The following is a 22,083-nucleotide window of genomic DNA, read 5'->3' as shown; positions in this document are numbered from 1 at the left end:
CAACTTTTATAATAATAATAAATGTTACCAAATCAGCATATTAGAATGATTTCTGAAGAATCACTGAAGACTGGAGTAATGACTGCTGATAATTCAGCTTTGCATCACAGGAATAAATTATATTTTAAAATATATTTAAAAAGAAAACAGTTATTTTAAATTGTAATAATATCACACAATATTACTGTATTTAGTGTACTTGTTATCAAATAAATGAAGCCTTGATGAGCCTAAGAGACAAAAAAAAAAAAAAAAAAAAACTAATTTATCCCAAACTTTTAACTGGTTTAGACTGGTGGTGTATATGTCAACAAACAAGATACACACACAGTTCTCATTGCATAACAAGTTCAAACTAAGATGTGCAGTCCTGCACTTCGCTCTGGACTCCTCCCACCTGGGACTCAATTTTACTGGGGTGAAAAAAACAAACCAGAGATCTGGGACGTCCCACAGGGCTTCTGAAGTTTGCAACCAGTGGGTTCATAAACAAGATCTTTAATCCTAGCACATTTCAGGAGGAGAGCGAGCATGTGTAAAAATGCTCACGGCCGTATTCGTTCACTTCAATGCTGCTGTTTAAAAGTGTCCTTGAAAGGCAGTATCCATGGATACCTTTTAAACAGCCCCCTTCCACTGGCTGGCCACCACACTTCACTGCCCTCTGAATATGCTCTACACAAAGATCACACGCTCATGTGGACAAGTACACACACACTCAAGGCATGGCAAGCCACTGAAATCCCTGCAGATGCATTACTGATTCACTATAACTCAGCTTTAAATACTCATTTTAGGGGTTCATGAGGCAAAGAGAAAAAAAAGTATAAAGTTTGTGAGCAGTAGCAAAGAGAAACTTTAATGTTTCTTTTTTATTTTCACCTAAAACACAATGCAAATCTCTTTACAGGGTGCTGATGGGAAAGCACGCACACCATAAATGCCCAGTGGTCCTTTAATATGGGAGAGTGTAATAGTACTGGCTAAACATACATTTAAGGGATAGTTCACCTTCAGCTGCTTGTCCCCTGAAGGTGAACTATCCCTTTAACTGGGGATATGCATCTAGAGACATACATTTAAAGCAAATACATTTTTTTTTAAAACTTGTTGGTAGATAACAACTGTTACAAATGAATAAAATATTACATATTATCTTAGGCTATTTAATGGCATTTTAAAAGCTGGAAGTTTACCTATACAGTACTGTTTAACATGTCATTGAACATATTGCTGTTCTTTAAGCATTTAGTGTTTAAACCAGTATGTCACATTTTTTAGGGGTTTTGAAACACTGAATTATTTTGGGAAGCAATTGAGAGATTGCTATTTAGATATATTTTAGAATATTCTATTTGAGGTCTTTGACACGTGGTATACCTCTAAGAGGACATTTTTGTAAATATGCTCTTATAAATAATTTAGAATCTAGGGTTTTGGATAGCCTAAACTAAAATCTTGGATTCACAGGTCACCCCTTCATTAGCCTGCAAACATTGTGTCATAAACCCACTGGGTCCAGACCCTTCACAATGGGCAACTACTTCTCACATAAAAGGACAATGCTTCTCCAATACTATTACTTACTTTCCACTTATCAAACTCATGTATCCCATGGATTTTCATTGCATCTTTTCATGCTTCCCTCCTCCCCTGCCTCGCTCACTCATTCACATCTGTTGTGCCTTTAAACATTGTCTGATTTGCTGAGATTAAGTCTTCTTTAACACAGTCTTAACAACTTGAGTTGCACTCCAAAGTTACAAAAAAGATTTCTCAGAAAGCAAGAGAAATCTCAGAGCTGCTGAATCAGCTAACAGCATTAAAATTCAGCAAGGAACATTACAATTATTAAGCTCAGTAAGTGGTTCTTAGCAAGTGAGGGGTCTTTGAGTCACAGGTCTGTTCTGGTAGTGGACAGCAGAGGGGAAATATCAAATGCAAATAAAAATAAAAACAACCAGCCATATAGTCATAAGTAAAGTAACAAAATAAATAGGCTTATTAAATTTCAAAAGGTATAGAAGAACTTGATAAGTTTGATATTTTGTATCTTTCTTAATTTATTAAATTAAAATAAAATACATACGTTAATTAAATTTCAAAAGGTATATGAGAAAATGGTTATTTTTGACTTTTGATATCTTTATTAATTTAATACATTAAATTATCATATCTTTATTCATTTAGCAAATTATAATAACAAAATAAAACAAGATAAAAACAACAAAAAAGACAATTATATAAAAACTAAAATATGAAATGACAGTAACATTTTTTTTTACTAATTAAAGAAATTATAGTAACAAAATAGACTCTTCAACTTTAAAAATGTATAGGAGAAAATTTTATCTTATATTTTTAGTTTAATGATCGTATCTTTAATTTTATAAAAAAAATAGGCCTATGAAATTTTAATGGTTAAATTTTATTGATTGCTTAAAACATTCAATATTCATTTAGAAACCAAACTTCAAAAAAATTTCTATTCAGGCTATTTTATGCAAAAAAGAGTTTTGGTTCAGGTCACCACTTGATGTCTGTAAATGTACTGTAAAATCTGGGTTGGGAAAATCTGGGTTCTGCAACACAAGTAAACAAAAATGATGGACCTCCAGATTATTAAAAAATCCCAGACTATGAAAAATGACAAGAAACATGAGTATTTTGTAGTAATCTTTATAAAGAACACCGATTTAGTCATCAAGTGACTTTACACAAATGTCATTAGAGACACAGCACTTCAGAACATATTGCAGGCACATTCTGAATCAGTCGTTTCAGTCAGGGGATTCACAGCTACAATTCTGCAACTCCATGCTGATAATAGTTCATTTTTCCAGACAAAACAGACCCCCGCACACACACAGAAGAGTGTAAACTCAATGCAAGACATGACGACAGCAACAAAACCCAAGCATGAAAATACTTACATGCTCATCTACATTTACAACAGTTAACAATACTTCAAGAACACTTCTATAATACATTATTGTGAGTTATCGATGGAAGTCTTAAGATTATGACATCTTATATACATCTACTTACAGCTGGAGATCAAACTACTCCATGTGAGAGATTTCCATCAGATATTTACAAAGGCAGCCACATAAGAGCAATATCTGTACAACTGTGAAGCATCATCTCAATGCTCGAAAATACAAATCTAGGAAGCATATTTAGTAACGTCTATAATCAGTGCTGACAATGATTGAGTTGTTTTCTATTTTAGAAGTCTAACTCCTTTTACCCCTAAGCCATGATGTACCAAAAAAGCATGACCTGCTTGCTGTAGAGATCTCAACAGTGCCACTTTTTTTGGGTCGCAACACATTTGCTGCTGTATATCTTCGTACTGCTTCAAAATGAGTTACTGGATTTGCAATATTCCAAGGTTAGAAGAGGTACTGCATCTAACAAAACCGTTTTCTGTCACAGGTGTTATTCAACTTGGAGACAAAATGTAAAATGGCATTGTTTCCTTCATGGCTGTAACCTAAAGCACAGATCAAGTCTGTTGAGAAGAGATCACCATAGTCCTAGATGGAGAACTATGAGTGCATTGCTACTGCCACTGCCAGTGATGAACACATTTACACCGCACTGCTAGAGTCCTGAAGGAAGTGCACATGTTGGGATCTCAGCATGCTTTGATGAGGCCTGGAGGCAGTTTTAGACGATGGATCCCTTAGAGGAGGACAGATGAATGGAGCGAATGCGTGTGGCCAGCGTCTTCTCCAGATCATGCAACACGTCAGGGCAGCAGTTCTCCACCGGGGGGTTATAGAGCAACTGTTTAAATGGCTCAAGCTCTATGAGAACTGCCATGTTCTTTAGAAAGTAGCCCTCGATGTAATTCGACAACTCAGGTGCCTCCAGGAACTAAGAGAGAAGGAGAGGAAAGAAAATACTGAGAATGTAAAGAATGTTTCATATGCATTGGAAATTCAATCTGAGAACATGTTAGACTGCATCATAAACAGACTGCTGTTACTTTAGCATGGTTGTAGATCTCCACACAAGTTTCGGTGTTGATGTTCTTGGCGCAGATGATCTCACAGTGTCTCTGTAAAGCCTCCAGCTGGAAGAACTTAGATGCAGAGAGGAGCTGGAAGAGAGCGGAGCAGAGAGACGTTGAGACCAAAAGAAATAAAACTCAAATAAGCCTAATATTGTATATAAGATTCATAGGTAATCAATAATAAATTTCAATTCAAAAAACAAAAAAAACATTGAATACATAACCTTGTATTGTATTATTTGTGTATTCTTTTGCTGAAAATAATACTTTCAATCAGCAAGAATGCATTAATTTGATTAAAATTGAGAGTAAGTAAAGACATTTATAATGTAACAATATTTATATTTCAAATAAATCTTTTGAGCTTTTTCTTCATCAAAGAATCAAGCTCAACTGTTTTCAACAATGAAAATAATAAGAAATATTTATTGAACATCAAATCAGCATGTCAGAATAATAACTAAAGAATCAAGTGAGCAGTGGTTGCTGAAAATTCAGCTTTCCCAACACAGGAATAAACTGCATTTTCGAATATATAAAAAAAGATAACAGTTATTTTCAATTGTAATAATATTTCCCAATATTACTGTTTTTGTCTGTATTTCTTATCAAATAAATGCAGCCTTGGTTAGCATAAAACACTTATTTTAAATGGTAATATATTTTTTTGTAATAAACTACAACATTATACAAACATTATACAAATAAAATATTTTAAAAAATAGAAATAAAGAAATAAAAACTAATTAAATTACAAATTGAACACCGGTCTTATATTGGTTATTGCAATAGCTGTGCATTTCAACCCCTTTACACTGTAAGATGCCTTAAATATAACTATGCTAGATTGGCATAACATAAGAACTTACATCCATAACCTCTGTGTTTCTGATGTGAAGTGAATCCGTTCCACCACAGTACAGATACTGCATCACCAGCTATATGGAAAACAAAATATAATGTTTCATGCATCAGTCAGACACACAACAGACCACAAAATAAAAATGATGAAATTTTATGAAGCTGCATCAAAATAGCAAGATACACTCGCATCTTCTCAGAGCATTATTGGAGCAGTCAGACTGTACCTGAAACACATTGTATTTGACATGGCTGATTTCGATACAGGTGTTCTCAGCAGCTGGTCTGTTTGCAAGAAGTGATTTAAACTGGGTACAAGACGGAGAAGTTAAAACAATAACAATACTCCATATACACTAACAATAAATTAAAATATGCTGTTCTTGGGCCTCATATCTGTGTTATTAATAAGGTATTGTAATTAAAACAAAAGCACACAAGGCACACTGTCACTGCATTTAATGTTTCTTTTTAGTTGGATGCAATGCACCAACTGACCTGTTGGAGGCGGTGAAGAGCAAAACTTTGTGAGCGTGGAATGGCTTTCCCTCCACCAGGAAGGTCACATCTGACATCTCCTTGTTGTTAAGAAAATGAGGATCTGACATAAACATATCACAGATGCATTTCATTTATAAAGAATGGGGAATGAAGCTTTCAAGGATGAAAAATAATATAGCTGTTTTATTTATATATATATGTTATATATGTTATAGCAGATCATGCATTATACATGCAAGCCCTCAGACAGAAACAGACTGAAATGTTAGCCTTTGTTCACTGAAAATCTTTACAGCATCCATAGATCTTTTTGGAATGTATATGAAAATTCATGAAATTCATGTAACTAATAAATGATGTAACTTATGACCTTGAAGTTAGAAAGCTCCAGCCCTTTTTTAAACTGCAGAATGTGCTCTACTCATTTTTTTTATTACAAGACAACATTTCTAAATTGTTTTAATCTATATTTATATTTTATTGTAGCTTTATTTTAATGAACAAAAATTATTCTTAATTAATTGTTTTAGCTAACCATAACAGCACTGAACAAAATTATTATAAAGATGGAATTTAATTGAATTTTAAAGAGGAATTTAATTAATTCAAACAAACTGTACTTAATTGCAGTACACTGTTCCGAATTTTGTGTTCCGCAAAAGGAATCAGTCATACGGTTTGTAATGACATGAGGGTGAATGAATAATGACAGAATTCTCATTTTTGATTAAACTATCTCTTCAACCTGCATTTAAAATATTTTTAATTTTTTTTTAATGGCACTTGAAATTTCATTAACAAAAAGAGTGCTCAGTTTAATTCAAAATGTCAGTTATTGTTGGTCATGACAAGCTTGCAGTTGTTTGCATTTTACAGAGAGCAAGGCGCAACCTGATATCTCGTGCTACATACCCAGTCTTGATGTCTGTTTCCTCTTGATCTCTGTAAGTTTGGGGATCGGATATGGCCCGTAGCACTGAGTAAATATCATGGCCAGCTGCTGACTAATCACTTCATTCTGCAAACCATGAGAAAGTAACAGGTAACCTCTCATCAAGCCCCATTACAAAGCAAAACATTTTGACTTGCCTTGGGGGGTGTTATAGCGCCTGTGTTTCAGTGTGTGAAGGTTATGTGTATGTGTAAGCTTGCATAGCAAAACTGCACCATCTATTGGTCCCAATGAATGGTGTTTTTTGGGATCAGTACTTTGTTACAGGGGTGATAGGAGTACTCTAAGTTCAGGAAGATTGTTAAATCCCTGTCAGATTGCTCCCCCTGCAGTTTCTCTGAAAGACTGTTAGAGGTTCCTCATCAACTTGACATTTCTCTCGCCCAGCCTGCCTCTGCCTCTACAAATCACCTGCTGTCAGCACAGCGCAGCTATTTCCTCTTTCTCTCGCTCTCTCTGCCATTCTTTCTCTTGGTCTCTCTCTCTTTGTACTAACAAGCAGACACATTACATGTGATGGTTGAGCAGGGAGAGGAAACTGTCAGTGATTTCTGCAGGGCTCAGAGTAAGGTTCCTTGACTCCACCAAAGATCAGTTTTGACAAACACGCTCACATGTACACTAACTATAGCCCCAATAGAAGGAAATCCATGTTTATCTTTACTTCCTGTACTGTCTGATCTGCTATAGAGGGAGGAGGTATGGATGTATGAAGCAGATGTAATGGTCAGTGTCTAAGGATTCTTTCTAGCACCCTAGGTTTCAAAGCAAAGCTCACTGTTACATAATGCTGTGGGTGGACGTCAACAGAATGCCCAATTCAAATTATGTGAGTTTCTGCCTCCACTTCCTGTTCTAAAGAAGCAAAATGCTCCCCAGGGTTCTGGATTCTAAGGATTCGGAGAGAAGTAACCCATGGAAATGTTCTAGAAATTATCTGATGGATATGATCATGTTTCTCAGGCAAGTTACTAGCAAGACCAAGATCAGAGGTTTGATTCCCAGAGAAAGCGTATCGTGTCAGTTGTGCATGTGAGTTAAGCATATGTTTTTATTCACCTTGCTGGCGCGCAAGATCTGGAACATGAGTGGGAGTCCGTGTGTTATGAGTTCCTCTGTGTACTCCTCCTCTTCAATAGAGCTGAAGTCTTTCAGCAGACCCTGGATCAGCGGCCGCCGGTGCTGCAGGAAACAAGTTCGCAGTGACTCCAGCCAGGTGTGCAGCGTCCAGGGCACCCCTGATATACACAAAACCACATGACAATCACCGTTTTATTTTTAAACTAGGAGATATGTTATGTGATCAGTAGTGTAGAGTTGCCTTTGAGATTTTAATAATAGTATACACTACTGTTTTTTTAAAGAATTTTTTATGTATATACAGTAAAACAGAAATATTGTGAAATATTATTATAATTTAAGCAACTGTTTTGTATTTTAATATATTTTAAAATTTATTTCTGTGAAGATGGCAAAGCTGAATTTTCAGCAGCCAATACTCTAGTCTTCAGTGTCACATGATCCTTCAGAAATCATTCTAATATGCTTATTATAATCAATGTTGGAAAAAGTTGTGATGCTTAATATTTTTGTTGATACCTTGATACATTTTTTCAGGATTTTACAATGAATAAAAGTTCAAAAACAGCATTTATAATGAACAGGAAATTCAAAAACATTATTTGAAACTTTATATTATAATAATAATTTTTTTAAATATATAATATTTTATATTATAAATGTCTTTACTGTCACTTTTGGTCAATTTAATGCACCCTTGTTTAATAAAAGTATCAGTTTCTGGAAAAAAAAAATCACACACACACACACACACACACACACACACACACACACACACACACACACACACACACACACACACACACACACACACACACACACACGCATGTATAGCAGTTCCATGCAAATTTCTGATTAATTGTGTCATATCAAAATTGTCCACACACAGCACACCTATATTCAACAAGCCATTCAATACATTAAGCTATACTTACAGTAAGCATTACGCACTGTATTAATTCTAAACTTAATGTTATGCTAATTCATTGTGATGCCATTATTCTATTATTATAGATACAGTATCAGCACTGACCTAGACTTCTGATGTCCAATGTGATGTCGACATAGCTATGTTCGGAGCTGTGATACATCGCCTCTCTCAGAGCTTTGAGTTTGGCCTTCCCTGTGCGGGTTGCTTCCATCTTCAGGGAATTTCTCTCTTCCATCGCTGATCCCTCAGCCAAAATCTCCTGTAGAGACAGAACATCTGCCTTCCCCTTTTCCGACTGCGACAGAAGCTTGCAGAACACGTTCCTGCAGCATGAGGATGATACGATTTTGCAGTCTTATTAATAAATTACAAGACTGTGTGGGTGTGTGTATTTGACTTATGCATGTGTTTGTGTGTGTGTTACCTGTGTCCATGTGCTGCAGCCAGACTGTAGGAGTTCATGTCACCGTGAGGTGCGGTAGAAATGCCGTTGCGGTACATGGTCCCAACCATGGGGTCCGCTCCTCTCTCCAAAAGCAAACTGACCAGCTCAAAGTTCCCTACAGGACACAAACTGCTGAGTCCTCTCTTGTGGTCTCGCTGGCTTATAATTCAGTAATTCGAGAAGGAAGTGGCACTGTTATCCGGTCTGCAGTGTGAGCTTTCTTACCTGCAGCGGCAGCTAACTGCAAAGGCGTCTCAGTGTAGTTCTCCATTCCGTCCTGCAGAGAGCCCTCCACATTAGCTCCAGCGTCCAGAAGCAACTGAGATAAAAGGAAGGAGAGAGAGGAGATTTGGATTTCCATAATGGAGAACTCCAGCTGTAGTGAATAAGCTAATGAAAGCAATTCCTGCTAAGATTCATTTGAGGAATTAGAGACAATGACAGTGAAATAAGCAGACACATAATGAATCATAATGGCTGTGCGACTTCATGATAAAATGAGAGTGCACTCAATTCATGCAAACAAGGCTTTCAGGAGAAAACTGATGCATATGCTTATGCATACTCAGTTGTTTGGCTTGAAATCTTGCCGAAAGGTCGAGCGGGAGAGAGAGGCCACTACCTGCACCACGGGGATGTGCTGGTGAAGTACGGCGAAGGTGAGAGGCGTGGCCTGCCGGGTCTCTGGGAAGACTGAGGGGTACTTTTGCACAGTGTTTGGCACCTACGTGAGGTACAGGGGACAGAGTAGGGCACATAAGAAAGAGATCGAGACTTTTAAAAACCTGTCCTGGGAAAAGCAGAGAGTGTCATCTGAAAATATGGAGATAGGTGTGGATCTTTGGCCTTTTTGCCTCTTTACAGGAGCTCCCTGCTCAATGTGTATATGTGTGTATGTATGTATGCATGTATATATATATATATATATATATATATATATATATATATATATATATATATATATACACACACCAAATTTATTGTATTTGGCAAACTGAAGGTTAACATAATAACAATACACTTCTGGGGTTTTAACCGGCAACCTTAAATGTTTATTAAATTATTTAAATAAAAAAAAAAAAAAGATCAAATATGGACACCACTATATATTCAGTACATTTCCATTTCTACTAAAATTTATCTCTACAGTAAAACATTTAAGGTTAACCCAATATGTTGCCTTATCTTCAGGCATATGCTTTGATGGTAAATAAAAAACAAAGTCAAAATTCTTATGAGAAGTTTGACCAAGGTGGAAGGTCTAAGGCTATGTGAGAAAGAAAAACATCACCTGATTCATAGCAAACGTCAATGAACTTTACACATTTTTATGACACAGTTGTAAACAATTTGATTTCCCTGCTACAAGAGACTGAAACTAAGACTTGTGCTGATATCTCTCTGAGATGTGTTTTATCAAGCTGGAAATAGCGACAAATAGTGAGCGTGTGTATTAGTGAGAAATCTGTCTTTGCTAGCTCCTAGGGCCAAGTTTGGCAGAACAACACCTAGTGACAGTGACTTCCAATAAAACAGCAGAAATCTACCCATACAAATCCCTCATGGGCATGAAAAGCAGTCTGAGTTTTCTCCTGTCATACCACAACACAGAAAACACAAACACTACACATGAAACTACATGACATGGAGAATGGGAGTACAGAATGTTATATAAGAATACAGCAGAGATGTAGTCACAAACCTCACTGTTGATGTCGGCTCCTGCGTCTAGCAACATCTGAACCATGGCTTCATCACCACGGACACATGCGTACATCAGAGGGGTCATGCCCTGGCAAAAACAAAAGCACATTGAGCATACGCCAGACATATCTTCTGATTGTGGACATGAATACAACTTCACAATATGCCGCATTTCTTTTAAATAAATACATTGCTCTATTTTATATGGACAAAATTTAAGCACTGAAAGTCTTCTAGTGTTTATAGGAACCAATCTCCTGGAAAACCATACAATTACTCAAATCAAGAGATGGAAAATTGAATTAGCTAAGAAACAAAGGTAATGGCATATGTTCAATAACAGTGCAAAATAATCAAGAGATGAAAAGTGCACTGGTGTGTTTCTAAAAGCTGGCTCTGATTGATATTGTCAACTGTTAAACACTGTGAATCTTGAAGGAAACCTGCTGTGTAAATCTGTTTCCTTCTGGGCTTCAATAAATGGAAAATATAGCAATGTGTGCAAGTATTTATAGTCTGCAACCTATCAACTTATGCACTTATCTTCATTTAGTTGCTTTGTCTCTTTTAAACTTTTAAGTTTTTTTCAAATGTTTAGTGTTTAGCCAATTGTTCAATTTATTGCATCCTTGCTGAATAAAATAATTAATACAATTTAAAAAATTCTTACTGACCCCAAACTTCTAAATGGAAGTATATATTTCAGGAATGGGGTTCATATACAAACAAATCCCTACATTACCATACTGTTAAGTACAAAAATAAGTTTTCTTTTTGTGTGCATGAATGTAACTGTTTATGTAACAATCATTCTAACCTGTTCATTCATACTGTTGATTCCACTGGGTCCTAATAAGTTGATGGCCTGGTTGACAAGGTCAGTGCGGCCACAGTTAAGCATGCGGAAGCCGAGGTCCTGCAGGAACTTGGCCTCGGTAGAGGCAGCGTCCAGCTTACGTGACACACAGAAACAGTCATCCGTCCTGCGGCACACATACAGAAACATCTCTCTAATGTCTTAATCCTCTGCAAAAAAAGCTTGAATCATATATTCCAAGTAAAACACTCATCTATGGGCAAACCCTTTATTACAACACTTGGCCTAATAGCAATAAAACAGCAGTTATGGTGCGAAGCATGCCTTATGTTGGGTCGACTGAGCTTGTTTTCCCTGTACAGACTGTTTATGAACCATTTCCATTTCACTCATGACGGGTAGCAATATCTGGTGGCTGGATGTTAATTTAATGGCAGCATGCTTACTTCAGCTGGCGGGGTTCACAGTCCACCCCAGGCAGCAGGAGTCTGGCTGCCTGCCGAACATCATCGCTATCCACTGAAAAGCTGCGGCGGTGCTCCGCGTGTGCCAAAGCTACTCTGATCCACTCCATCAGAGGAGGCAGTACGAGAAATGGCCTGCAGGTGGAGAAAAAGGATTATGTAATTTAACAAATAAATATTATTTGTCTTTACTAACATTATTTTGGTATTAGTTATTATTGTAGTTATATAGTTATTATATTGATTAATATGTTAAGTTAGCATTATTTTTCATTTTAATTTTATTTTAATTTTTAGTCATTTCGCTTTTGTGTTTTCGTGTTTAAAAAAAATCCTAAATAGATTTTTTTTTTTTTTTCAGTTTCAGTAGAATTTCAGTAAACACTTTTAGTTAGCTTCCATGGCAACAGTTCTCATTTTTAGTTTAGTTTAAGTTTTTAAATCTAATATTTATATTTTTTCATCTTAATTTAAATTAAATTTAAATTATTATTTGCAGTATTATTATATTTGCATATGCCAATATATATATTCAATATATTACAAAATTTGGAATAATTAAAATTTTTTGATATCAAGAAAGAATAAAGAAAACGCAGTCTCTTACCAAGGCTGCATTTATTTGATTAGAAAATACATTTAACAATAATATTGTGAAATATTACAATTTTAAAGAACTAATTATTATCAATTAATGTTGGTGCTCAATTATGTGTATGTATTGTGGTGGGAGGAGCAAAACGACAGACACAGTGGGTGTGGCATCAGACCTCGGAGAAGCTTTTATTTAACAGAAAATAAAACAAAATGTCCAAAATGGGGAATAAAGTGTCCAAAGGGGAAGGAGTATCCAAAATAAACAGGGGACCTGGTGCCCTCGTTGTGCTGGGGAATTGTGAACGAAGGGCATTGTTCAGAAAGGAGGGGTCCAGGTAAGGGGCAGAGTCCAGCGGCCACAAATGGACCTCTCTGTGGTCTTCTTCACCCTGGTATCCTAGCCTGTCGGCAGCGTCACGGGTGCGTCTCCATTCCGGACTGCAGGTCCAGTGTTGTGCTGAATTCTGCACCTCTGCCAAATTATGCACCCCCTAGTATTGGCAGGTTTAGGAGTAGGTACCGGGGAGGGGTTAGGATTAGGTAATCCGTTAGTGACTTTAACAAGGGGGTGCATAATCTAGCAGGGGTGCAAATTTCGGCTAGCCCTTGCTGTTTCTCCGCCCCTCCTCTCTCACACACCCACTCCTATCAGGAACCTGGTGAAGGGTGGCGATTAAAGGGACAAGTGCTGAAGATAATTAGGGGGGAGGCAGCCATTCGGTCACAGAATATAGTACATGTTTATATATATTTAGAACTAAAACTTATTTTAGTTAACTGCCAAGGCAACATCTAATTTTTGCTTAAAGTTTTTCATCGAATATTTATATTAGATAATATTAGCTTTATTAAATTAGGAAAAAAATTCTTTAATAGTTTTATTTAGGAATAACAATGTTGATCTTTAAATAGTTCAGTCTCTGAGAGACAAAATACAGATTTAAACTCACAGCAACTAACAAAAGCAAATTTTAAAATGAAATCTCATTACCAACTGAGCAGCACAATGTAATCGGAGAATATTTACCAAACAAGATCAAAATTTAACAGACAAATCAACCCATAAATGTTTACCTTATTAAAATTACACTAACATAATTTTCCATGAGATACAGGAAGTGCTTCATCTACTCTTCATTTATTTATAACATGGCTTCATTTAATTGAATTGCCTTTGCCTTGCAGTCGCTTGCACTTTATTTCACATTTACACTCTGCATTTCATCATATTACAGTGTCAAGCTGAATAAACGACTACTTGGCTTAAGGTAAGTACCCTGAGTGACTGCATCAATCAGAAAGCTCCCTAGCAAAAATACCCAGCCACTTTGTAATGCATGCAGTAAGTACAGTGGAAGTCCCCTCACCTCTCGGTCTGTAAGGTGACTTTGGAGGGCTCTACGTTGGGGTTCTCCCACTCCATCTGAGGGCAGTGCATGAAGTAGCAGAGCGTATATAAAGCCTCAGGCTCCCAGTGGATCAGGCTGCTCTTCTGAGGGAGCGGAGTGCCGTTGCTGTGGTTCTTTATGCTCAAAGGCTGGAGGTGATGCATGGCTCTGGACACTAAATCACCTGTCAGGGCACAAGAGACCTATGGTTAGCTGGGAATGATGTAAATGGTGAAGGACAGTACTGTCATTTCATTGATGTTACAGCATAAAAAATTAGCAGCTCTGTCAATCTTTCTCTGCCAGTCAGCTGTTTGTAGGTCCTCGGCAGCATGTTCGTCAGTAATGAAATTCTCAGCCAGTCCATTATACTGAATATTACACAAAACAGTTATGTAATTTTTAGGGCTGTCAAATGATTAATCACGATTAATCACATCCAAAATAAAAGTTTTGTTTACATAATATATGTGTGTATACTGTGTATATTTATTATGTATATATAAATACACACACATACACGTATATATTTAAGAAGAATATGTTATGTTTATATATTAAATATATTTATATATAATATAAAAATATAAGAATATAAATATATAAATGTATATAAATGTAAATATTTTCTAAATATATAATTTATGTGTGTGTATTTATATATACATAATAAATATACCCTGTACACGTACATATATTATGTAAACAAAACTTTTATTTTGGATGTGATTAATCATGATTAATCATTTGACAGCCCTAGTAATTTTGCCATAGTACACCTGTCATGACTCCTTAAGGACAAATTTTTGATCACTCCGAATGATCCTGGTATGTCGTTTGAATTTACAAAATCAATAGGTGCCTATTTGCATTTATACAATTTGAAAAAAGTCAAATGTTTGAAGTAATTAAATAGTTTTAAAGAAGTCTCTTATTCTCAACAAGAGTAAAAACAGTAATATTGTGAAATATTATTACAATAATAAACAGTTTTCTATTTTTTATTTAAATATATAATAAATTTACATTTCTGTGATGGCAAAGCTGAATTTTCAGAAATATGCTGATTTGTTGCTCAATTACGACTATATACAGCAACTGATTTAATATCAGCTCAGCAAAAAAAAAAAAAAAAAAAAAAAAAAACTTGGAAGAAGACAATTATTTGTTAAAATTTGGTTTCTAAGCTAAATCTTACTAGCAATTAAGCAATGCAGTGTATCCTGGGAATATTTATATCAAACAAGTTCAAAATTTAACAAATAAATCCACTATTAAATGTTTATAAAGTATAAAGCATACAGTATATTTACATTTATGCATTTAGCAGACGCTTTTATCCAAAGTGATTTACAGTGCATTCAGGCTATACATTTTATTTTATTTTTTTACCAGTATTTATATGTGTGTGTGTGTGTGTGTGTGCGTGTGTGTATTCACCAGTATAGTATGGCGATATTCTATAAATATGTGCACGTTTGCATGAGATGTTTTGTAAAGAGCATACAATCTGATGGATCGTGTTCACCAAAGATGAAAAATGTCACAGACCTCTTTTCAAACAAGGTCACACAAAGCTCTGCATTCATTACACAGAACATTAAACACTCTTCCTCTCACTCTAATGACAATTGCCTTTCATATGTGAAACTTTCAGGCCATCTTACGGTCTCATTTTGTCCATGAGACCTAATTATTCTGAATATGTTCAACTGAATCACACTGTGTTCAGTAAAGTCAATAATACACTCTGAAAGCAATGCTGAGCAATGCAGCCTCATCTATTACTCTGCAACTTAAATGACTGCAGCACTCGCACTTGTTCTCTCTAGAACATTTCACATCTCTGTTACTCCAATGAATTAACAAGGCCGCCTGATTTATTTAGAGAAAAAAACAACTTGTTTAACTATTGTAATTCCTCTGCCAAGGCTGCAGATTTAAAGAAATAGCCAACCTGAACTCACAAGAAATCTTAACTGTTTTACAAGGTGATGATTTCATATGAATTTGTATGAAAATGTATGTTTTAAAGAAAAAAGCATGAAGGTTCGCCTCTAACCTGTCACTGGGACATGAGTGGATTGTAAAAAAAAAAAAAAATTAGCCACCAATTCACCGAAATGCAAAATAAATATAAAATGTGAGATTGTGTTAGAATAGCTTACCTAAAAATCTAAAATCTGCCATCATTTACTCATCCTCATGATGCTCCAAACCTCCGTGGAAGACAAGAGAAGGTATTCTGAAAAATGTTTTAGTGTTTTTTTTTTTTTTGTCCACTAAATGAAAGTAAATACAGTCCAATGTTTTAATCGATCCCATTGACTTTCATTGTATGGACAAAAACAGTTGACTTCTTCTGGATTTGGAACAACATGAGTATGAGTAAATAATGACAAAATAAACCAAGTATGCAGGCATTGTAGAGTTTGAGCGGAAGCTTTGTGGACAATCTGACAGTGGAGGCCAAAGATATGCACTCTAATTACACACAATAATTACAGGATTATGTGGAATACATTATCAGCAGCTGTGGCAGTTAGACACACAAAACAATTAAGAGCAAAAATACACCTGTCAGCAGAGAAAGACACAGTGTTAGCAGTCGGAGGTGGTTGCAGGAGGCTCTCGAGAGGAGGAAAGAGGCTGGAAGGCACTGGGTGCACTTCTGTGACCGACACTCATCTCTTATTCATGATAGTGTGTGACATTTCCTCAAGTCAGAGGGGCAGCAGAGGAACTGACTGAGAGATATGCTCAAGATTAACCAGCTAAACAAACACAGCAACAGCAAAAGGTCTTCGTCTATTAGTCATGACTGTAAACCTCATTACCAAGAGAGCCAATCATCTACAGGTACTGTAGGCTATTTGTATGAATAAGCATGGCCATGTAAGATAACAACACAGCTGAAGATTTTCTTGATCGTCTTGGGTTAAATATGATACTCTCATACATAACAGCAGAGAAGGTGACCTTCATCACCAGACTGAGAATAAGACATTGGGAATGGAGAATTCAGAATGGAGTTTTACTTTGAAAACTGAGCAGAATCGATCGGTTGTCCTCCTTGAACCAAGATAAAGGCCATGAGAGAGGCAGGTGCTCTGCTTGGCTTTACATAACAGAAAAGAATAGATTTTTTTGTCTTTTTTAACTGTCAGACTGGGATTAGTTGTATTAACTGTACTTGTTTTATTTGAAATGTCTAAAAAACTGCACGTCATGGGTATAACATCAAAGCTGTTTTTTCCCAAAATAAAAAGAAAGGCATATATATATATATATATATATATATATATATATATATATATATATATATATATATATATGTGTGTGTGTGTGTGTGTGTGTGTGTGTGTGTGTGTGTGTGTGTGTGTGTGTGTGTGTGTGTGTGTGTGTGTGTGTGTGTGTGTGTGTGTGTGTGTGTGTGTGTGTGTGTGTGTGTGTGTGTGTGTGTGTGTAAAATCATTTTGAATTATTAATCTTATAAAATATTACAATTATTAAATATTTCATCGAAAACATTATCAAAATCAAAACATAAGTTAAGCACACAATCAAGCACATTTCCTATTACTGTAATGCAAAAAATCTTATTCTCATTATTGTAATGTGAAAAAAACTATGATATATTAACTAAATATACAGTATCTACTTTAAATATATGTAATAAAACAACACTTAAATGGTACTTAAATGTGTAATATGTAATACTGTTAATAATATAAAATAATAAATACCATTTAAATAATAATAAAATAATAATGTCAATAATCATAAGACTTTTTGAAATTTTAGCACATTTTGTGTGCACGTATGTCTGTATATTTTATAATGTTAATAATATTTTAGATATAAGGACCACTTGAGTTTTGCTTTCTTTTAGATATATTGCATAGTACTGTAGATACTGTATATTTACCTTTTCATGATTATCATCCACAGTTTTCTCTTATTCTTCTGTTAAAAAGACTTGGGCCCGGTTCCCCAAAACGTTCTTATCGCTAAGTAGTTCTTAACCTATTCCTTAACCTCTCTCTTAATGTTATGGCACGATTCCCGACACGTTCGTACGCTAAGTATATCTTCTGTAAGTCACACTTTCGTAAGGTTGGTCTGCACCATTCGTAAGCTCTCTCTTAGCGTTTTTTGAGCTCAAGACGCTAGTTGCCGCCACTGTAGCAGTCTTTAGAAATCAGCGCAGCGCAGTACAAGTCAAACTATGGTATGTTGACAATGTTGTGGCTCAAAAAGGATTTTATGTTATGGACATTTTAAGACTAATAATAAAATATGTTCGCAATGGATACAGGCCTACTTATGAAGTTGACTTTATTTGGTAACAGAACTAATATGGTGGTAATTAGCCTAGCGTATTTCGTAATGTCATTAAAGCGTTTAAATTGGCAATCACTTTTGATAATTAAAATCTGGCATACAAGTTGGCTCTAAATGGCTAAGATCTACAAATGGGTAAGCATGGTGGTGTCCAGTAAGCGACCAACTATGGCAGCAATCCAACGTGTCAATTTATAGAAGCCGAAATGCATGCGATTAATCGTGCAGCCCTAGTCCACACTGTCACCAACGCCCTTCTGCGCCATGCAGGGGAATTCTGATTGTAATGTACCTTACCTTAATATAAAAGTGTATTACATAATTTTTAGAAGTCGTTAAACCCATGTCAAGAAGCGGCACATGTGGCACAACGGGATAAGAAGGGTGGATGATTAGCGAGGGATAACCGGTTCGTCTACCCGTCACAACATATCGTGTGAACATATTACTGACAATTTGATAATTTAATTAATAGTCTATATTTTTACGGATAACTTAAACTATGTTAAAATAAATGTTACTGGAATAATTTGTAGAATGTTTCACTTGCATAGAACGTGTTGTCTTTCTTAACGCAGTAATGCACCTTCGCGTGAAGTGGAAAATCGATTCCTGAGCAATCGATGCCAACTTATTCAGCACCTTCACTTGGGCAGCGCCTTTGTAACGTCGAACGTAAAGAGGCAGGCGTGTTAAGAAGCTTCCTAAGGGACACTTCGGGGAACACACTTAGGAACATAAACAACTTTGGTAAGATATATCTTTCGAGTCTTCTTAGCGCGCTAAGAGTGAGCGTTATCGGGGAACCGGGCCTTGGTCTGGGTCTCATCACACCTACTGTACATAATGAGGTTGGCTTTTCCAGACATGCTAAAGAAATGTATATCTCAGCAGCCATCAAGGTTACAACTACAGTTTATATGACAGAAAACTCACTGCTCACCAGAATTAATGTATATACTGTAAGAAACGTGTACATAAACGATTAAGAACCAGTCATTGGGCACCAGCGGTGCTCCAGAGCAATGAAGCAATAAAATGTAATGAGCGTTTTATGGAGCAAGAGGGAATAAATGCATTAGCAGAGCTATGGGAGGAAACAGGAACTTTTAGGAAAACAGGGGAAAAAATGTTATGGGTGGCATTGAAACTCAGTCATGGCAATCCAGCCATGAAGGTCTTTGGTTGGTGTCTGGCCAACCTAAGAAGAATAAAAAACCTCCTGAGTGTTGTGCAGGTTTCATTCAGGCAGATCCTAATGTAAGACACTTAAACAGCTATTTATTCTGCATAAGAGTCAATTCTCCTTTAGGGCTGTTTTTAGAATTGGTGCAGACTAATGTGAAAATGACTATCAACAAATGTACGTTTCCCAATTAGCTGTTAATGGCTAAGTAACTGCCATAGCCCAAGGTAAAGTTTTTGCACGCACACACATAAAAGCTGAAAGGAGAGAATTGGTCTTATTTAGATCAAACAAACCATTACACAAACAAAAAAGTAGTATGTAGGAGAAAGCCCATAAAGTGCAATAGAGCTTAGCTTTTCTGGACTTTATTTGTCCCTTAGTTATTGTACATAATAGAAACTAAATTTAAATATCCACCACTTATCTTTTTTTTTACAGAAAGCAATAGCAACTCAATCTGCATTACTGTTAAATTGACCCCAGAAAGAGTCAGAAAATGTATTCTTCCATGCAAATCTCGAGAGGAAATTATTAAGGAACGAGATCTTCTAACTCAAGGACACAATGGAATTTTAAGAGACAAGAATGAGACAAAAAAAAGGCTTCTAATGCATTGACCTTTTGACTCTTTAGTGCTCTTTAGGGAGAGATGTCTTCTAGTTAACTTGCTCATGAGTGACTCATAAAAAACTGTCTGCTGTAATAAGAAGATTTAATCTATCGCCATGATCTCCTGTTATGGGATTTTATGAGTGTAATTATATTATAGTACAATTACTGTATGGAATAGTAGATTTCAGGCCTCCCTCTGGATGTATATGATCGTGACAAGCCAACAAAAGGTCATTTGTACTTTAGATGCACAGCGATTTGCTGAGAGGCAGTGACTTTGAGAATCTGAATGCTTTCCATTCCAATTTAATAACATACAGCTTTGAACTTCATAAAAACCCAGATCCTACAGCAAAAGCCTATAAACATGGTACTTAAACACAGTTATAAATATACAGTACATAATACACTAGCAGTCAAAAATGTGGAATTATGATTTTTGAAAAAAAAAAAAAACCTGAATTTATCTGATGAATTACAATTACAAAGAACTGTTTTTAATTTTAACATATTTTAAAAAGCAATTTATTTCTTTGATGTTAAACTGAATTTTCAGCAACTATTACTTCAGTTTTCAGTGTCACGTGATCAGAAATGATTCTAATATGCTGATTTGGTGCTCAAGAAACATTTCTCATTATTATCAATGTCGAAAACATTTTTGCTGCTTAATAATTTTGTGATAATCGTGATATACAAAAGTTCAGGGTAAGATTTAAAAAAAGAAAAAAACAATACTTTTATTCAATAAGGATTAAAAGTGAGAGTAAAGATAATTAAAATGTTGCAAAAGATTTCTGTTTCAAATAAATGCTCTTTTGAACCTTCTATTAATCAAAGAACCCTGAAATTTTTTTTTATCTCGGTTTCCACAAAAATATTAAGCAGAAAAAATGTTTTTGAATTCATCTTTGCTATCAAAGATGAAAATCTCCATGGATACTGTGTCTACACTCTCAGAAAAAAACTGAAAAACTTGGATATATATATATATAATATATATATATATATCTATATATATATATATATATATATATATATATATATATATATATATATATATATATATATATATATATATATATATATATATATATATATAGAGAGAAAGTACTAATGGAGATTTTATATTTACGGTTTGAAGAGCACAGACAATTCTGAAGAAACAAACAGCAGCATTTTGTGCTTTCAGGCTTGCTACGAGAAGTTTTCCATTTACTTCTCAGATATTAAACGGGGCCATGCTTATTTGTTGTATTTGATGTGAATTTTGTGTTTGTTATTGTAGCTGAGTTCATAGAAGGCAGGTGTTGTGGCTACAAAGATTTCTCTTTCTGTACTGCAGCACATATAGTATTGCATTTAAAATCGATGTTCTCAAGAACAGAACAAGCTTATATTGAATTACATGACCAATCTCTTAAGTAAAAGAGCTTTACATCTAATTAGATTTGCATTTCCAGAAGGAAATACGGGTGCTTGCAAGGCAGCATAAGAATAATGTAAAAGCTGTAGGCAAGACTAAATTTTAGGCTTTGGTTCTGTGTAAATTAAAATGCTGTAATTGTCATGACATTTAGCATGCATCATGTTTTCAGGTGGCTGCACATCACATGTCACTGTACAGTTAAAGAAAAACAACTATAACCGGATAAATATGTGCAAGGAAGACAAGAATATGCAAAAAATATGCAAGAAAGAAGACCAATTAAAATGTATTATGCAACTAAATGCAAGAATGCAATGCATATGTATTATAGTTTCTGAACATTTTAAATATAATATATTTGTAAATAAACATAAAATAAATCTATATAGATATATAACAATATAATATTCCATAATATTCTAAAATACACATAATATATACATATAACAAAAAATAAACACACACAAACAAAATTAGAAATTAAATTGCCTAATTTCCTAATTATACATGAATTATTTTACATATTTGTTGATTATTATTACTTATTAATCATTAATAATACAATACAATATGTCTTAATTATTAGACATATTGTTAAACCAGATGGAGATGAACATGGGATAAACTCTGAAGAACAGCTGAGAGACTGATAACAGTGACCATTTTAAAAACCAATATATGACAAGGAGTGTATTAAATTCATGGGCAAATCAAATACAGTGTATGGCACTTGTACGAGAGTGGATTG

At 35.2% G+C, this 22,083-nt stretch overlaps 1 protein-coding gene across 2 annotated transcripts in view; it reads right to left on the bottom strand.

Moving 5' to 3' along the window:
• Window positions 1-2,663: 2,663 nt before the first annotated feature.
• The window catches only part of LOC109110475 (ankyrin repeat and BTB/POZ domain-containing protein BTBD11-B-like), a 53,512-nt gene continuing 34,092 nt past the window's right edge, over window positions 2,664-22,083 (bottom strand). Inside the window, exons 3-17 of one of the 2 annotated variants that reach the window (XM_042775433.1) lie at window positions 13,741-13,945; window positions 11,759-11,911; window positions 11,313-11,478; window positions 10,494-10,583; window positions 9,414-9,515; window positions 9,017-9,110; window positions 8,771-8,906; window positions 8,449-8,669; window positions 7,395-7,573; window positions 6,296-6,401; window positions 5,381-5,483; window positions 5,110-5,191; window positions 4,891-4,959; window positions 3,995-4,108; window positions 2,664-3,882 (exon numbers count right to left, since the gene is read on the bottom strand). In XM_042775433.1, the coding sequence (XP_042631367.1) occupies window positions 3,673-3,882; window positions 3,995-4,108; window positions 4,891-4,959; window positions 5,110-5,191; window positions 5,381-5,483; window positions 6,296-6,401; window positions 7,395-7,573; window positions 8,449-8,669; window positions 8,771-8,906; window positions 9,017-9,110; window positions 9,414-9,515; window positions 10,494-10,583; window positions 11,313-11,478; window positions 11,759-11,911; window positions 13,741-13,945 (2,030 nt within the window). In that variant the 3' untranslated portion in view covers window positions 2,664-3,672. The remainder of the gene's footprint in view (window positions 3,883-3,994; window positions 4,109-4,890; window positions 4,960-5,109; window positions 5,192-5,380; window positions 5,484-6,295; window positions 6,402-7,394; window positions 7,574-8,448; window positions 8,670-8,770; window positions 8,907-9,016; window positions 9,111-9,413; window positions 9,516-10,493; window positions 10,584-11,312; window positions 11,479-11,758; window positions 11,912-13,740; window positions 13,946-22,083) is intronic. The other variant, XM_042775434.1, reaches the window with a different exon arrangement.

This window comes from Cyprinus carpio, chromosome A18 (genome assembly GCF_018340385.1).
Source record: "Cyprinus carpio isolate SPL01 chromosome A18, ASM1834038v1, whole genome shotgun sequence".
Classification (NCBI taxonomy): domain Eukaryota; kingdom Metazoa; phylum Chordata; class Actinopteri; order Cypriniformes; family Cyprinidae; genus Cyprinus; species Cyprinus carpio.
This window is presented reverse-complemented; position numbering and strand designations above follow the sequence as displayed.